Here is a 19,045-nt window from a genome sequence, read left to right as displayed (position 1 = left end):
CAGTAGGGGGCGCCCTGCGGACGTCTGTCCTTGAATCGTCGGCGTCATACCTGGCGACATACCTTGGTGCAAATCGTGGCGTCTCCGCCGATATCCCGCCAACATATACCATGGACATTGTACCCAGTGCAACTTAGGGCGATTTCTACATTACTGAAAACAACAACAACAACAACAACAACAATAACAACAACAAAGAAGTACCTGGATAAAATTTTGATCTTTAAACAAAGGCTGTCATTGAAATATTGGTGCCTACTTATTTTCGTCACCCAAACGTATTTACACACACCCCCCCCCAAAAAAAATGTCTTCGTCAAATTATGTGTATTCTCGTATACCTTCTTGTTCTCTCCTAGAACCTTCGTCAAACTATTTTTATTCTCGTTTGCCTCTTTCGATTTTTTCCCCTTTACCTTTAGGGGATGCTACATACTTCGTATCATATTTACATGAAACGTCTCAGCTGAACCGAAAAGGAAGTTTTATCCTTAGGGCAAGATAGTGTCCAAAACGCATTTATGCTTTCTCAAAATTCCCACAGCGTTGGGAGTTGAATATTTTACACGAATTTCCTTTTTGTTTTTACCTCTTTCATCATTCATTTATCAGTCTCTCTCCTCCCCCCCCCCCCCCCCCCCCTCCGCATGTCCCTGTGCGATATAAACGTCTCTTTGGAAAGCCAAACTTTGCGGGTTTTTCTTCCCGTTGTCTGTCGGGCTGGCTTTCACAACTCATCGCCACCGCACAGTGATGTCTGTATTTATGTCATTCATAATTCATACGCCTTGTCGTCTGCTTGAAAATTCGAGGGTTTTCAGCTTTCTCTCTCTTTCTCTTCCCTTTTCCTCTTTTAATGTCTCACGGAATTTTCTTTCTATTCGGCTACGTACAAGGCATGTTGTGTTAAAGGTAGAATTCTTCGTAATCGCCTGTAGCCCTTTTAACGTTAAAATTCTGAGTGTGAAGATTGAATCTTGTATCAGGTCAAGCAAAATTAGGAATTTCATTGGAGTTCGATCAATGTTTGACCAATGAGGGAACGAAAAGCAAACAAGGAATTCTAATTTCTTTTCGTACATACTCTTGTGGATCTAGGACCACTCAGAGTTGCTTCAATTGGGGGAAAAACATAAGTGTTTAAACATGTTCCACATTTCAATATCAATCATATTTTGCGGTCAGTATGTTTGATGAGAATGTCTGCCGATTAGGCAATGAGTTGGATTTTCTTTTGGATGATTATGCGATGATTAGGACATACTCGGTTGTTACCTTTAAAATCGACATCGGGTACTTGATGTCGTTTGAGCGAAATGAATTCTGACGTCTCTTATCGCTTCACTGCGTCTGAAGCTGTTCCTCTGTTTCCATTTGCTGCATAATGTACGATCTCTCTTCTCGTACAATCAGCCTGCACCGCCCCCCCCCCCCCAGTTTTGATGATTCCACTTGTTCTCTTTCACTTCTTTCCCGATAATTTTTCAGCAAATTTTATGTGATCAACATCTATAGTCCCGATTGGCTGATTGTCCGTTTGCTTTCGCTTAACTATTGTATCTCCATTAGAAAGCACACATCAGCGGGTATCAGCGAAATACGCAATTCTGTGTGATATGGTACAATATGATATGATATAGACCCACGAGTATAGCGTTCTGTGTAAGAACACGTAGGTGAGCGTGATTCCACCTCCTTAGAAATAAACAGAGAGTCATAAATTTCATCTCTTAAGTCTTAGCTGCAGGAGTAATGCTAAAACTTGTAACTCCACGACATTATGCTTTCGTCACTGCCTGGTCGGTAACTGATTCTTTACATCATCAGCTCTCACACTCTGGAATATACCCATTACAATTATGAGATTCTTTTCCCGTGATTCTTTTAAGAAGGCTCTGAAAGCCTATCTGTTAAGACATTAAAGATTGTATATTTTTATTTCAAGCGCATAGAGATTTGTGCCGTATAAATTTGAAATATGATCAATATTATCTGTATTTCTTTTTCGGATTCCAAGTCAACCCAAAGTGTGTCGTTTCACATTTGTTTGCTTTTTTTTTGTTCGTTTGTTTGTTTGTTCTTTTGTTCAGGCCGTACACATATCAGTGTCCCTGTGTCATTTACATGTGAATCTATTGTTTGTGAATTTTAATTAATCAATTCAATTACTTTATTTTCATCGAACAAAAGGCGATAATGATACAAAGTATACAATCAACAAGTAAAGAGGTAAAACCTATAAAATCTAGCACAAAATGTACGTGTCAATAAATGTATAATATTATAAGACAAATAATGCATGCTTTTGCAGATTAAGAACTATATGAAGCGATGGAAAAGAGTGATCCACTAAAATGCATAGCTTGTAGACGTTGATGACGTGGATCACTGGATAAACATTATGCAAGTAACACATCTATCCAATGTGATGTATTCATAGCCCTTAAAAAAAATTCTGATATATTGATTGCGTCTGTTCCTGTGTACAGTCCTCCTCCGTTATTCCGCAATGATTTGGAATAATATCCATGATCCATATTGTCATGCATCTGCCTTTGTTGCCATACACTTATAAATACTGTCTTAGTTCCTTTATCTCCTCTCTTCCTATCTACCACCCCCCCTTTCACCACCCCACCCCCCCCCCCCCACGTCTCTCTCCGCCTTCCAAAACATACCATCCTATTTTAACCGTGTAACACCGTTCTCATATTTGCTCGTCCGTCGTATACATAATTGCGAACATAGCGTTCCCACTTCCCTCGCTCCCCACCGTTGGGGTATATATATCAGGCCGTCAAGCCCGCGCGACTTCCCCAGCCGAGCAGCATTCCTAGCCAGAGGGCTGCGTGGCGTATCACCCAGTCGCTTCAAACACCTGAGTCCCCTGTCTGGTGCGTGTACATGAATAATTGAGTCTTTCTTTCCCCCTCTCTCGGTCTCTCCCTCTGTCTTTTTTTCTTTCTTTCTGTAAATTATGCAAAGAGCGACAAGGATGCTCCCCCGAGACTCTCGCCTAGATATACGACAACCGTGGAGACTTTGGCTTAAAGAATCGAGAAAGTAATGGGGACATTAGCAAACCGCTTCGAGTGCATAAAACTGTATGGCTGTAATACCACAATATTTTCTGTTTGTTCTTCATTGTGTTTTATTGTGCATCTGTTTCGGAGTCTTTGGCCAACAGTGGTGCGAAGTCGAGGTGACCTTGTCATTTAAGGGCTATGTAGCCATTGTGTGTGTCTGTGTGTTTATGCGGAAATAAAAACACATGAAAAAAATTATAATGACAAGTAGGCTAACACAGCAATGTCCTGACGTACCTTTGCCTACTTCATATAGATCAATTGCCTGAAGTATCACGTAACTGTTGTATACGTTTGAAACCGGTGTCATTGTCCTTCTTATTGTCTTTATTGAGAGTAGAAAGATAGAACTCGTTCTGTAACAGGAAGGAATGCCAGGAATTGTATGAGATGGTTTTGGTTTCCCATTTGCGGCCGGCATTAATTTTTAATATCCCATCTACTTGACGTTTCCGCTCAAAGAGCACTGCTTTGAAACCACTATATCATTGAACAATTTGACTGATTGAATCTGCTGCACACACCACGAAACTAGCATAGACCTGCAATGGCCAAGGCTTTTCAGAATGCCTTCAGAAGTGAAGATGAATTTCATGAATATATTTTCCTCTTTTTTTTTACAATTTATTTCAAAGTCCGTATACAGCTTTAGACCTGTTTATGACTGCCGGCAAAGCTTCCAGAATCAATTCAAAGAGACCTTTCGGCAAACTAGGACATCGCGATGGCGGCAGCGAGCTTCAAAGATTCAACATCAAAAATAAAATTTCGAAGGCAAACAAAATGAAAAAAAAAAACGTCTCAGACCGTTGATCACTATATTGTAGTAATCCAGGATTATTTCCTTTTCTCCCTCCTTCTTTCTCTTCTTCTCCATCTCTCTTTCTCTCTCTCCATATCTATCAGCGGCACACACACACACACACACACACACACATTCTAAAGTAGTTTCTCATCTTTATATTTCTGCCTTCGCTTTCTTATGTAATCACATTTTTTTTTGCCGTATATTGTACTATGTCCTCTGGCCCGTTCTCTTCTCTCGTATTGAAGATGACAAATATTTTGCGCTGTAAGCAGTTTTTATCTAAACGTTTGTGTACTTTGAGTGCATATTCGCACAGCAAACCCGTAGGTCCTAGCATTGTACACACTGACAAAAGTCCCTTGCACACTAAGGCTTAAGGCAGTGCTAAAACACATCGTTTTTATATCTGCCGAATTGCCGTTTTCTAGCTCTGATAGAAAGTGAAATTCAGTTTCTGCTCTTGTTTCTTTGTGGTCGCTTCTTCCTGCGAATGGATGTTGAAAACTTGTAATATGTATTGTAACTACTTGCACTTCGCCCTCACATCTTAGTTTTTTATTCCATCATACATCGGAGACTTCGGATGTTCGGCAGTTTGCTCGGGTTTAGGTTCAAGGATTGCCCGAAAGTTTTGTTCTCTTGTCTTGAAGCACTATGATTCCTCTACAACAACGGGAGAGTTTTCCCACTTCTCTGTCGTTATTTCATTTCGCAGTATGCTTCATGTGAAAGTCAGCGATAACTATTTTCCCGTTTTCTCTCTTCTTTTTCCCGCCGCTTTAGTCTTCTTGACTATTTTTCCAAGGTACGCGAGCTTTTCCGACTGCAGGGCAGAGAGTAGCGTGCATAATATCCCGTGATATGGTTTGGTTTAGCGCGAAAGCACATGTTAGATTTGTCGGGTTTAGACGCTCGCTTTGTATCCCTCTTACAGGCATTAGAAAATGCGTTTCTGCTTTGCGCTTCTGGCGGTTTATCTACCTTAAATCCGTTCCCTATGATTCTGTTGTCACACATTTCGTAGATGTCATCTCTCGACAGTCCTTGGTCGGGTGTTGGCGTTGTCTAACTTTTTAGCTGATGCGTATATTCCCTGGGGTCATGTAGCTCGCAAACTCCTGCTGATGACAATTTTCAAACATTTGCCTGAACGAACTGCAGGAGAGCGGAGAATTAGAGGTACAATAAGCGGAGAGAACCGGTATCACTTTATTATTCAAGACGTTACAATCAAAAGCTCTCGGTTACATCAATGCTGATGCGAGATAAGACGTCAGCAAATCCACGGAAAACCTTAGACGTTAAAGTATTAGCTGCGCCTTTCGTCTTAAAACAGTACGACGTGTCGGCTGGAGAATAAAAAGCGTTGGGAATCACTGCTGCATGGCTTTTATTCTTTTGTTTTGTTTTGTATTTGTTTTTCTTGTTCTTGTTATTATAAATTCTTTGTTTGGTTTTGTACTTATTCGTAACGTCATTGACAACTACGTTTGATGCAGATAGTTTTACATTGCATGTGAGTGAGTTATGTTTTCTCTTTATTTCTGTCACATTGAAAGCCGCACAGAACCAATACTAAAAGCGGGATGGGCAGTTTTAAAAACAACATGTTTATAGATTATACCTATAACTATATGCAGAGTCGTCACATGAAAGTACGCAAATTCAGTTGACCCTCAATGAAGTCACTTCCTCTTACGAGTATAACGTTTATTGCAGAGAATCTCTTGTCAGACGTTAATACTGTCAAATACTTACCATACTTAGCCGTGTCTGTCTTGTCTCGTATCAATGTTTACGTTTGTTCTTTGGCCAAACTCGAGGGAGAACATGTTGCCAACATAATCAACGTTGGAAAGAATGACATCTTGTCAAAAACAAATGAGTGAATCGAGATAAAAAAAACTGACACTAATTTGACAAGTAAACTGTCAGTACGCACGCTTCTGTCAAAACCAATGTTAATCTTGTGACAGCAGAGGACTGATAAACAGTGTAGTGTTTGCTACTTTAGGTTTATCAATGTGAAATAATAATGATGATAATAATAATAATAATAATAATAATAACAATAATAATGATAATAATACCACTACTAATAATAATGATAACAATAATATCGATATTAATAAAAATAATAATTATCATTATTATAACCATTATGATTATCATACTATGAATGTAACATTTTTGTTGTTCTATTCTGTTGTTAGATACACATGTTGTCATTTCCATGTATGATTTCCTTGAAGAAAAAAAAAATCAAATCAAACTGAACTGAACTGAAGTGAACCAATCTGCCCATACAGTTCTTGATCACTGTAAATAAGAGCCAGCACCCATCTGCAGGAAACTGCAATTGTGCGAATAAGAATCAAGTGTTATTTTCCGTCTTCGGCACATTTTCTTTTTCAAAACAACAACGATAACAGCAGTCCCCACAAGCCGATGATGTATCTATTTCGGAAATTGGTACGAGTTTGGACACACCGGGGTTTGAGGCGGTTAGTAGAGGGGAGCCTCGGGGAGGGTAAATTCAACACCAACAGTTTTCATCGCGTTTACTCACCTGGTAGTACATTTATTTTGCCTTTAGAGTGTGTATCACACCAACTTGTGTGTAATCCTTGCTGATTTTCTCATATTAAGTTTGGTGAGTCCGTATAACTCTCCTGTAACATTTTGTCATGACCTTTAAAGGCATTTCACATCTATTCAGATCTCCGAATTGCAATGTATGTTCTTGCAAGTGCATAGTAGTTACTTTGTATTGGCATAAATATATTAAATTCTTATATCTTTATATCAACGTTTCAACGTCCACCTCAAATGTCAATATTCTAATAGAATTCAAGGCTTCCTTTTTTTTTTCCACTGGCTGACTTCGGGGACATTTTATGGTGATTAAGCTCCTGAAAATTTCATATGATATTCATGTGTTCCCTTTTTTGCGCGCGTTTTCCCACTTGTTCGATCCCCAGACCTCCCCACCACCAGAAGGCATGCGCATAGTGCACCGACCTCAGTAGCAAATAGTCTCGTATGTCCAGGCTCCTGGCGCGTGAAAAGATGTTGACCTTAATAAACACGGACTAGAGCTTGCATACAACTGATCGCATAGGTTCACATCGCAACGTGTATACAAGAAACGGGTATCCACAGCGTAACGTCTTTAAAATGGGAATGTTGGTGTCGTTTGGTGCCATTGCCGTTTATCATGGGAATCTGTCTGCACCAACGATGCTTACCTATAGCGCGTTCGGTGAGAACAGGTGATTGTCTTATGATGATATATTGACAGGTGTCACTTTCTCTATTGCTTTGTTTCCATCTTCTCCTCCAGAGATCCCCATCCTCACTCCACTCTGCTTTCCTTTCTTTCCGTGCGGCTATTGTTCTTTCCTTTCCTCATCTTTCTCCCTTCCCCCTTTCCTTCATCCTACTCCATTCTTGTCTGTCACCTGTAATTGATTGATTGGTCAGCGCAGACGCTGACGGGGAAAAACACGTGACGTGGATTTTTATTAAACTTTTATTTCTGCGGTTTAACAACAATAATGATTGTTGATGTTAGTAATGGCTTACCAAGGACGGGTTTTCACGCAGTCGGGAGAAGCATTGTCTAATAACGCCCCACATTCTAATCAATTTATGCTCACCGATATCGTCTGCAGCGAACGCCAGAATTTCATCGCGGCAAACCAGGCAACGAGTGCGCGGCAATTTATCATCACCAAGAGCCAAATCTATTCATTAAATTAAAAGTTCATGGAGTCACATTTTGACCACTAGTATCGCTGCCCCAACTTTCATAACGGTAAAAGGGGAAGATGATTAGCATTTTTTTTTTTTTTTTTTTTTGCGCGCGCGCTGGCAGTAACAGTGTTCGGAAAAGTGGCTCGACCGACTGGTTCTCAAAATAAGGACACGAGGACGTTTCAGTTTCCACCAGAGAGAGAGAGAGAGAGAGAGAGAGAGAGAAAGAAAGAGAGAGAGAGATGGGGAGGGGGCGGGGAGGGAGGACGGGAGGAGACTGTGACACTCAGTTGTGAACGACACACATAACACGCCTTTTATTCATATTCATCTCTCTGAGTTCAGAGAAGGTCGACCCACAAAATAGAGAAAATGCCTACTTTACAAAAAAGAAAGAAACTGTAAATTCAAAAGACACTTTCGTAATATATATAATATATACATACGTACGTGTGTGTGTGTTGGTATATGTGTGTGTGCGTGCGTATGTGTGAGCGTGTTTATGTGTATGTGTTTGAATGACATAAACGCATATGATATACGTGTCTGTCAAGTTAGTGTTTAAAGGCAGACGAATATATTCATCGAAATATTGTTACAAATAAATGTTCAAAAGTATATTTTTGTTGCACTTATGATATATATGTATATATCTCTGTATCTCCTGCAGTCAAACGACCCGAGCTACCGGACAATGATCATTTCAACCGACCGCCCGGCTCCTGCAACACTGCCCTCTCTAGCCACGACTCCAGCTCGCCGCCAGAGAGCCCCGGTACCGAGGACCTCAACCTCCTTGAGGCTGAGAGCGACGTGACGTCACCGTCTCTCGGTGCCATTCCGGCCACGACGCCCGACGACTTGGACCGTGCCAAGGAGGCCTCCAACCTCATCAACAATAATAATAACAACAACAACAACACGCACGAAACGAGCCTGGAGAACCGGGAGAACGAGAGCGGGACGGGGATTCCGGTCAGCGGGGCTAAGAGGCGGGGCCCGAGGACCACCATCAAGGCCAAGCAGTTGGAGACGCTCAAGGCTGCCTTCGCTGCCACGCCCAAACCCACGAGGCACATCCGCGAGCAGCTGGCCCAGGAGACCGGACTCAACATGAGGGTGATTCAGGTAAGGACCGACTAGTGCAATGATCTTGAGATGAGTTCAAAGGTGAACGACTCTTGCTTCCCATCATGCACCTGTTTGTTCAACCTGTTACAATGCTGCTCGTCCAAAAACCTACTGCCGTATAGACGCCACGGATTAGAGCCAATTGTTCTGCCCGCCTTGACAAACGCTTCATAGGACTCTCAAAAACTACGACAGCAGCTGCTATGCTTCAATGTCTTATCAGTCTCTACGAGCATTACCCAAATCCTGTTCTTTTTCAGCCATACGTGAAGTAAAAAGACAGATGGTAGGGTGTAGTCTTTTTTGATAACGAGTTCTACTCCCTATTGAGAAAGATTGCTAAGCCCACGAAGCAAAAATCAGATCTTACATCATCACACGAAGGAGGTTGCACGTGTATGTGCCTCTTTATCTTCTCAAGCGTGCAGTATCGTGAAGCAGTATGCATGCACGCTGATTACGTAAGCACACGATCTTGGGTAGATGTTGAAGTAGCGCGAGTATGCGTTTTCCAAATTTCATGTACATTATGCAGTTTATTAAACAGCATTATCACAGCAGCATCGCACAGACAAACACACACACATGCATACACCCATATACAGACATACCCACACAAACATACAAATTTACACACTTCATAGGTCTTACATAATTTGTTACAAGAACAACACACCACACACATACACACATACACGATGCACTCGTGCAAGCACATACTAGTACTCACACACGAACGAAAAGTCTGGTCAACAAAATGCATTCGTGCTTTTTTGTTAATGCAAGTCATGGTGTGCAACCACCGCGTACACAAATTATTATGATAGCAGTCGTAGCATAGACACAAGAGCTTTCGGCGCTGATATCAATAATCTGAATAATTATGTTATCAATTTATCTCAGTATTTAGTTAACACTAGTGTGTCAATAACACTGGACTAATAGCTATTTTTCACATGGAGCACAACATTAGCATTTATATTAATCATAATAATAGATTGAAGCCACAAAAGGCTTCGTTTTCGTAATGAATGCGGTCTTTCTGCCCAAGCTAGTCTCTCTTTGCAGGCTCACGCTGGGACATTCATATCCTGTCAGTGGTGGCGAGAATAACCAAAGTAACCAGAGTTATCGTGATAAATGTATCCGTTGGAGGTAGTTGAAATATAGCCACCACAAGTTTAGCTACAACCTACAGTAATACATCAACCGCAGTCTTTTCCTTTAAATATATTTTTTTTTGCGATTTCCTTCAAACCTGTTTTCCGCAGAACAGCTCTACGAATCGAGCACTGACAAAAAAGCAGGATTTTTTTTGTCGTTGTTATGAGAGCGGTATTTTGAAGAATGGTTGCCATCGAGTCCCGGTGTTCTGTTCGTATCACTTGCAATGAGGAGGCGTGCAGAACGTATCGGTCTAATGGACGAAATTTGACAGCCCCACGTTTAGAAGCTGTCAGAACAAACAGTCAGCGAATAACGTTGAGATACGCGCCTCACAAAGCATGAGGTAAGATTTCAAGCGCTTCTGACCGAGTGAACGATTCCTTATCTGTAAAGTGGACATTTCTTCTCATCTGCTGTGAGCGACATTCATACCTTGGAAGAGCTGAATCACCTCTCAAAGCTGTTATTCTGTTTCTTCTTTCTCCCTCTCCTTTTCTTCTTTTCTTATATTCTTCTCTCCCCAGAAGAAGAAGAGAAAAACGAACTGCTTCTTTTACTGGTACTACGTTTGCCCCTTCTTATTTTTGTTTTTCATTCAAATGAGATGCGACATTTTTGTGTTACAAAATATATACAATAATGTCAAGATTTTACGAAAATGTCATGCGCCATCTTCACAATAGACTACCAGCCGTAGTTCCCTGGATGGGTGCACCCGCCCTCCCCCTCTCTCTCTCCCTCACAGTCGAGTACTCACGGCTGTAAGATGATGATACGTCTTCTTCTTTTTTTCGGCTCGTCTTCGTGCTCAATTTGATGACGTAATCCCCTGATCATTATCTGTTCAACACCTTCTGACTGAAAGTGCGATCAACTTCTTTCTTTATTCACTGAGACTGGTCGTTCCTGTAACTCTCATTTTTCTTCTCCCCCCTCCCTCCTCTCTCTCCCTATCTTCATGCGTTGCTGCGATAAAAAACGAGGGGAAGGAGTGGGTAAGAAGGGGGTTAGAGAGAATAGAATTCTCCAGACTCTAATAAACGAAGCGTGTCAGAGCTGAATCACTATACCTTTAGCTGGTCAAGCGAAGAAAACCGTTAAAAGGCCTGCCTTGGGGATAGACAGAAAGGACGACACGGCGAATGGGGTGGACAGATGGGCCCGCGAGAAAGACGGCAAAAAAGAGTCAGCATCGATGGTGAAAACACAATACGCTGCAGTGACTCTCCTTGTCTTTAGATCGACTCCGAGTCGCCTGCAAGATTAGACTCGCGCCAGGCGCGAAGTGCCTTTTATTTTTAAGTGTATAATATCGGGTTACAACAGAATTCGTCTGTGTAGGATTATTATCTATCTACACATTTATGAGTGTTGTGTAAAGAAATAAAGAGGAGAGAGTCATGCTGGTATGAGATGAGTTTTTTTTCGCAATACGCCATATAGAAGGCATAATTTTTAGCACTCTCGTGATCAACGTCTTACTGACTTGAATTGAGGCTAACTAGTGAGAAGTATGGAGGCCGGAGTAGCTGCCAGTAAGCCGGGCTAATGTGGCGTGACGTTGTAACGACTCGACGTCCTCACACCTCGCCGAGACCAGTGGCGATGACTTGGCGAGAGGATAGGGGTAGACTATTGCCTCATCACAGTATATGACTGCATCGGCTTAGCCTACCGTCCATACTGTGCAGACCCCTCCCCCCCCCCCTTTCCAGTAACATTATAATTATACTGTAGAAAATGTCCCACTAGTTACATTCGTCTGTACGCATATATTTTCAAGATTCGTGATGTATTATAACATATTTTATTTTTCACCTGAAATTTGGACAGGACCGAAACGAAAGAGCAAAGAATTACTAACATTATACGTCATCAAAAATACAGTTTATAAGTGAGAATCCCGTGTATGATGGTTATGGATATGCGCTTGCTTTTATCAGTTTTATCAGTTTATTAAGTTGTTAGAAATTTGAACCAGAGCAATATACCTTTCAGTATCAAAGCAACGGACGATATCTTCAGAAGTCAGAATAACTCACTCTGCTTTAGAACGGAGTGATGTGAATTGGACGGAGTAATAATACATTGTCATTTTACCTCGTACATACATGCACACACACGCGCAAAACAGAACATGGAGTAATCGAAGATTTTTGTACAGTTCACATAAACGAAAAACAGTCTTACTGCAACAACACTGACTGAACAGAAGTCAGTCATTCCATCCCACCCCTTTTTTCCTCACCCTCGACCCGCATCAATATTTCAAGAGCAGCTCTTGTTGAATACTCATCGCGACCAGGTCATCGCATTCTATCTATCTATATCTATCTATCTATCTATCTATCTATCTATCTATCTATTTATTTATCTTTTTATATATCTTTCTCTCCAGCTATCTATCTATCCTTGTATCTATCTGTCTATCTATATCTCTCTATCTATCTGTCTTTCTATCCATATCTATCTATCAATATATGAATCTTTCTATCAATCTGTCTGTCTATCTGTCTATGTATCTATCTCTTTATATATTTTCTCTCCAGCTATCTATCCGTCTATCTATCTGTCTATCTGTATCTCTCTATCTGTTTTTCTATCTACATCTATCTGTCTACCTATTTATCTATTGATTTACCTATTCTCTATCTATCTCTATCTATCTGTGTCTATCTATGTATCCATCTTTTCATCTATCTTTCTGTCTATCTGTCTATATATATATATATATACATATATATGTCTGTCCGTCTGTCTGTGTATACACACGCTACTCTTGCCGCCTTATTTCCTCCCGTCTTCACACTGAATACTTCATGGCGGCCACTTGCAGACTTCGAGTGATGGTCGATGGCCCAAGGAAAACTCGTTTTTCAATCGAGTCTCGCCGATGCGTAACTGGCGTTCTGCTGACGGCAAATATGCGATCTTGCTGTTCTTGCATTCAAGAGGAGATAGATAGGAGAGGATATCTATGAAGAAAGGGGAATTTGAGGGAAAAAAAAGAAAGAGCAAAGCCACATTTGGATTTTCGTCACACCTCATCCTCGTCCCTTTGCCGAAATGCCGACGCGCTAAACAGTGCGGTATAGATGAACACAAACACACTTCCAGCCACTTAGGCGGTACGCCGTAAATGATGTGTCATTAACTCCGCATCTACTTCAAAGCAAGACCTAGAGATGTGCGGTGAATGTGGGACGTAGATCGTCAGAGAGGGCGGATGGAGAGAGAGAGCTGTGGTTGGAGAGATAAACAGACACACAGAGAGACAGACAGGCGCACTGACAGACAGACAGACAGACAGACCGACAAAATTGTATATATGTAGACAAATGACATGTGTAGAAAGAAAGAAAACGTAACATGACTCTATGCAGCATGATTCAGTAAGCAAGCAGTGTTTTGTGGCACCCCTGACACTCGTGACAGCCTGGCTGTTGCCATATGGAAATCATTATGTGTCAATTTCGACACTGCTCACTCGCCCCCTCCTCCATTTCTCTTCAACTTCAACTTTCTCCTGTTTCTTCGTGCTCTTCCATTCTTCTTTCGTGTCGTTGTAGAATACCTCTTCACATGATTCTTCCTCCAATATTGAATATTCCTCTCGTTATTTGCTATGCTTGAATCTGTTTCCTCTCTAGCTGTATCAAATTCACATCTAAGTCTGCCATTCTGCGCTATCTGTGTGTAACATCTTAACAATCTCCCGCCCTCAACGCCCGCTCCGAGGACAAATTTATATCGATTTTTACCACTCGGCTAACTTCGTTATCATTTTGATGTGCTTGGAGCAGATATGATCTCGCCTTAACCAGGGCTAGTCGACACACTCATCCCAACCCTCTCCCCCGAAATGATGTCTAGCAACATATTACGTCATTAAAGTCTATCATTTGCATTATCTCTCCTCGCTTAGTTATCATAGCCTCTTCGAGATTTCGATATATTTCCATAAATTTATAGTTTGCCTGACCCTGCAAGATCCGGAGAGGATAGGGAAAAGAGTTTGTCTGTAGAGTGTCGGTATTATTGATGTCAGGACTTTGTTTTCAGGGTATGATTACAATTCGCATCTCAATAACTCCCTTTTCTACATCTCAGTAATAGAGGGAAGTTTTGTTTTTTCATGTTTTGGGCGGTGTGGTTTTTGAGAGTCAGACGTTAGTTAAGCATCGTTCTAAATTTTCAGCATTTCGTTCAGTTTGATACTTTTATACTTTATTGCTGTCCAACAAAAGGTAATACTTTACAACAAATGGTCATGATGTTATAGCCGTGTTGGAAGTGATTTCTCTGATGAGGATGCTGCCACCATACGACAGGTGTTGGAAATTGTGACTTAATGCCCTGATGGTAATCATTTACCATTTAGGCTGTGGTGTGTGCGTGGGGGTGGGGTACGCGGAAGGCGTGCGCAGGTTGTGGCTACGTGGGTATATACAAGGTTCATTCGATGTAAAGTGGCCTTCAAAGTGCATTAAAAGCAATATTCTAATGATATGCCACATCTGTTAATTAAACTTCCCTCTCCCACCCCCTCTCTTTCTCTCATTTTCTCTCTGAGTCATTCTTATGAAACTGGAATATTTCAGTCCAATGTAAACTACCCGGCTAACGCCACATATGGTTACACATTACCCCTACCCCCACCCTACCCCCCCCCCCCCAAAAAAAGTAGAAGAATACTATGCTGCTGTAAACTACAATGCCATCTTTTTGCAATCATGCACGGATTCTTATTCTCTTCTATTCATATAAGGACATAAAAGGCGCAAAGAGGCAGAGAAAAATTACATTTCTCCTTTGCATCCCTAAAGCCCATCACAATTTTCGACACAAGTGCGTTGACACCTCGGAAGAACCCATCTCTTAGCTTTGGTCTAAGATTTCACCCTCTTTCCGCCGAAAGTCAGGAGAGGGAGAGAGGGGAGAGGGGAAGCATTGAGAATAGGGGGGGGGGGGGGTAGTTTTCTAGAAGAGAGAACGATTTGCTGTAATTGTGATCATTCTGTCCCTCGGAGGGTGAGAGAGGTAGTGACCTGCTCATACCAAGTCACTGACATGCCTGGGGTAACTCTTGCGATTCTTCTTCCTTTTTGTTATTTTGCTTTTACCTTTTTCGATATCAGTCATTGTTCCACGCCGCTTTGAATGAATGACTTTTACACGGTATTCAGCTCGCACGGATATGCTCATAAAACGCGCGAACGTAAAACACACACACACACCACATCACACACCACTTACAGGTAGGCTAGATACATCCAAACATCCACGCCCTAAAGAAACAAGACGTTTCTAGTTTGCTTCTGGCGAGCAGTTGCAAGAGAGAGAGAGAGAGAGGGGGGGATAAGTAGATGGAGAGAGAGAGAGAGAGTGAAAAAGCGAGAATGGGAGAAACTCCGCTATCGATGCTCCTGAAGGGTGTCATCTCTTGCAACATCCGGGGGGATAAAAAGCGTCCGTCTTATTCTCATTGCGAATCTTTGTCCACTTTTCGTCCTTCAAATCGTTTTCGGGGAATCATATCTGTGTCAGCTGTCCTCTTTTTCAGCTGGAAAATTTGCTTTTAAAAAGGCCTTCGTTTAGATGGAAACCGGAAACAATCAATTTATTTGTCTGAAATCTTGCGGTAGATCAGTAATCAGTAATGCTATATAATGTTTGTTTCATCTGGACCAATGCTCATAAACCATAAACAGCTAAAAAGGAAGAATATCCTAGCGACACGAGGACACAGAAACGTTTCAAAATTTACCCTAGGACGTTATGCATTTTGAGAAGACAAACTCGAAGTTAAGTCAAAGGCTTTGATATTTCGATTTACCATTTGCATGGAGAGGTATGCCAGAATTGTGGCACGAAACACAATGAGATTGCCATGACGGTACTGATAGCTGTGACGACATTGTGTCTATCACTGTCAAAATTCTTTTATAGATCATCATTATTATTGATTGCAGCGTCATTATAACTTTCAAATAGTCAAATATTATGTTTTGGGCTGACTACTGACCACATACCGTTCAAGATTGCCGGAGATTTGCTCCACGCAACATGCTTATGCGGTGCGCTTTACAAATTGATCTTGCAAAGAACATCCATGGTGTCCATTCTTTGAATTTTTCCCTCGCTGACAGTGGCTGTCATGCAGGATTCTAAAAGAACGCTACTAACAAAAAAAATGTCTCTCTTTATCACTTACGTTTGACTACATAATCAATTGGTATACAATGTCTTTGCCCGTAGTATTTAATATGTCATGGAATATACTAATATAATGACTCTCTGCTTTAGCATACAGGGAATATAATAGTAACCCTTTCGGACCGCTGCTGTAAATACCACTGATGTGTCATGCAATATAGCTCTTAGTGGTAATGATAGGGTTAATGGCCGCAAACACACACACACACACACACACACACACACACAACACCGCAGCATGTCATCTGTCGGTCTGTGCCAGTTGTTTTTCGTGGAGGACAGTATTTCCCGTGACACACGCCCGCCCCTCCGAGGGTCCTTGCTTGTATCTTATCCCGTCCCCCTTAGCGGACCGCGTTACACACCTATTTGCATGTAAACGAAGTATCGGCCCGCGCGCCGAGTCAAAACAAGGCAAAACAGCACGTAACACAATACGAGTCCGTGCGGCGTTGGGTTTCCAGACGACCTGTCGACCACTTTACTGTCCTGATTTCTCGGGATTCAACTCACCTTGAGACACCGAGAGTTAAGCAAAAAGAGGGAGGAATTCATACGTATGCATCTCTTCTTCTCAAATTACCCAAAGCTGATGCTTATTTTCTTTTCTCTGCGCGTGTCCATTTGACAATATTTTTATTTTCTTGGTCCCCACCTTAAAATGCGCAAATGGCTGTTGAAAGATCTGAAATCTCAACTGTCCCTTTTGTTGTTGGTTTTTTTTTCTATTTGTAGTTTATTTGGCATCTTTCGCGTATTTCTGTTGAAAGGGAAGAAAACTAACATGCACTGTCAGAAAGAAGTCAGAGTGTGGTCAATGTCATCACAGGACCTGCTCTAACAGGAAAGATTACACAACATTACTGACATTGTTCGTTACACCTTTGAAACATGATCCCTAAGATATGTTTGAGAACGTATGCCGTTGGTGGCAGTGTAACTTAGGCAGCCGATCAGAAATAGGCATTTAAACAGTTGACACCTTTTGCTCAATCTTGTCTTTTCCATCTTCGCAAATAATATGGAATACAATGAAAAGTGTTTCAAAATTAAACAAAATAACATTGCCCACATCCAATAAAACGACATTAATAGCAATTACATGGTAAATTCCACCTCTTCAAAACGTCCCATCTGTGCATCCTTCAAAAAAGCATGTGATTTCGAAATCGATACTCGTCTTCCATGATAATAATGGTACAGTACCATCGTGAGAATAAATGCATACAGAAACAAACAAACAAACTGACACACACACACACACACAAGCAAACAAACTGAAGCATTATACAAGACACTCCTTCTGACCCTCACGTGAAAATGAGAGGCGGAACATTCCAGGCTGTAATACGGAATGCTGTGCCTTTGTACGATTTCCGACTCCCTGAATGTTGAATGCAAACCCCGACCGACTCGTGTTGTAATGTTTCATTTAATTACTCGTGAAATTGCCGCCGGTTTTTTTTTTTTTTCGATAGCCGCAGCGGAATTAAAAAACATGCATTGTGTATGCACGGGGCACTCACACGAATCCAAACAACGATACCCAGCGTCATTCTTAGGCTGACTTCGCCTTTATCTTTTTTTTTTTATTTGTATTCCTCATGAATAGTTTTTTTTTTTCTTTTTTGTAAGCAGACGATAGCCGAATTCTTTCGAGTGTAAAAGGAATAAACATGCGCGTTCCACTGCGTGCACAACAGCCTTGGTGCACCGCGTCCTTTTTAAAGTCACATGACCATTTTATTTCACCAACAAACAAAAAAAGAAGAAAAAAGAGAAATCCTCAACTTGTTTTTCGGCCTCATTTTAAAGGTAGCGAAAGCAGTCTCTATTGCGACCCATTCTTGTGCTGAAAACTTCAGCTGGGTTTTCTTCCTGGAAGAAGAAGGGGATAAAGGATAGAGGAAAAACGGCCTGCTCGTTTTTCTCCTTTTTTTTTGGGGGGGGGGGGGGCAGGGAATTATCTTGTCTTCTCTGTTCCTTTAAGGAGAACTCTGAAAAGAGGAATATGCCTACTATTTGGACAGCTATCCTCAAGAGAGTCATACTTCTTTGGCTTATCACCCCCTCCGTGAAGGGTGGCATAATCGCCTTCAAGATATTTCGTCCATTTTGGGGGAAGGAAGACCTGTTTGTGTGTGCGTATGTGTGTGTGTATGTGTGTGCTTGCGTTTTTAATGCATATCAAAAAGAAATCCCACAGGGAGGTGCGTGGCGTATTTCTCAAACATAAAACGACAAACAAACAACATGTTTTCGGCTCTGAGGATGGAATCGCTGTCTTTTATGGATGGCAGAAGAAAAGAAAGTGCACCCTCGCCGGGGGATCGGCGGAACGAGTTGAAATCGTCGGGCGTTCTTTGTGGCTTGGTAATAAATAGTAGGCCCTACTGGTTGACCCGATAATTATGACAAATTAGCGTCATACTGCGGAGAACTGTAAATAACTGAAAACTGATATTTGTGTATGATACAAAGACCTTAGTTTGGTAACAATCGATCTTCTCTTCTTTGTGGGGGAAAAAACCTCGCCAAAGTTGTCCATTCTGTATTCCAAGACAGGAAATCGTTGTAAGAATAGGTTTGCCCGGTGATATCGTTCGCGTCGACGAATGTTCCCTGAAAATTTGTAAAGACGAGAAAAAAAAAAGAGAAGAGAAAAACGTTTAATTCGATTGAAACCCCCATCGCCCTTGTGCTAAGAGAAGGCTTACAGAATCAGAGTTGGGAACTTATCCCCATTTCCGTGTTATTCTAATGTAATTTATAGAGGCATTTGGAGGTTAAATGCCGGAAGTTTCAAACAATCATCGCCAATACAGATCACATTTTTGAACTTCGTGATAAGTTTCATAAAAATCATCCCCTCTTGTTACTA

General features: G+C 41.4%; 1 protein-coding gene across 1 annotated transcript in view; it reads left to right on the top strand.

Annotated features, from left to right (window-relative positions):
* LOC139739345 (LIM/homeobox protein Lhx5-like) overlaps positions 1-19,045 on the top strand; it is an 80,740-nt gene that overhangs the window by 37,482 nt on the left and 24,213 nt on the right. The window contains exon 3 of the mRNA XM_071649960.1: positions 8,321-8,778. Coding sequence (XP_071506061.1) covers positions 8,321-8,778 — 458 coding nt within the window. The remainder of the gene's footprint in view (positions 1-8,320; positions 8,779-19,045) is intronic.

The sequence above is a fragment of the Diadema antillarum genome, unplaced genomic scaffold (genome assembly GCF_040938485.1).
Source record: "Diadema antillarum isolate AM-2024a unplaced genomic scaffold, OU_Dant_1.0 seq00000796_RagTag, whole genome shotgun sequence".
Taxonomy (NCBI): domain Eukaryota; kingdom Metazoa; phylum Echinodermata; class Echinoidea; order Diadematoida; family Diadematidae; genus Diadema; species Diadema antillarum.
The sequence above is the reverse complement of the archived record's forward strand: the minus strand, read 5'-3'. Positions and strand labels throughout refer to the sequence as shown.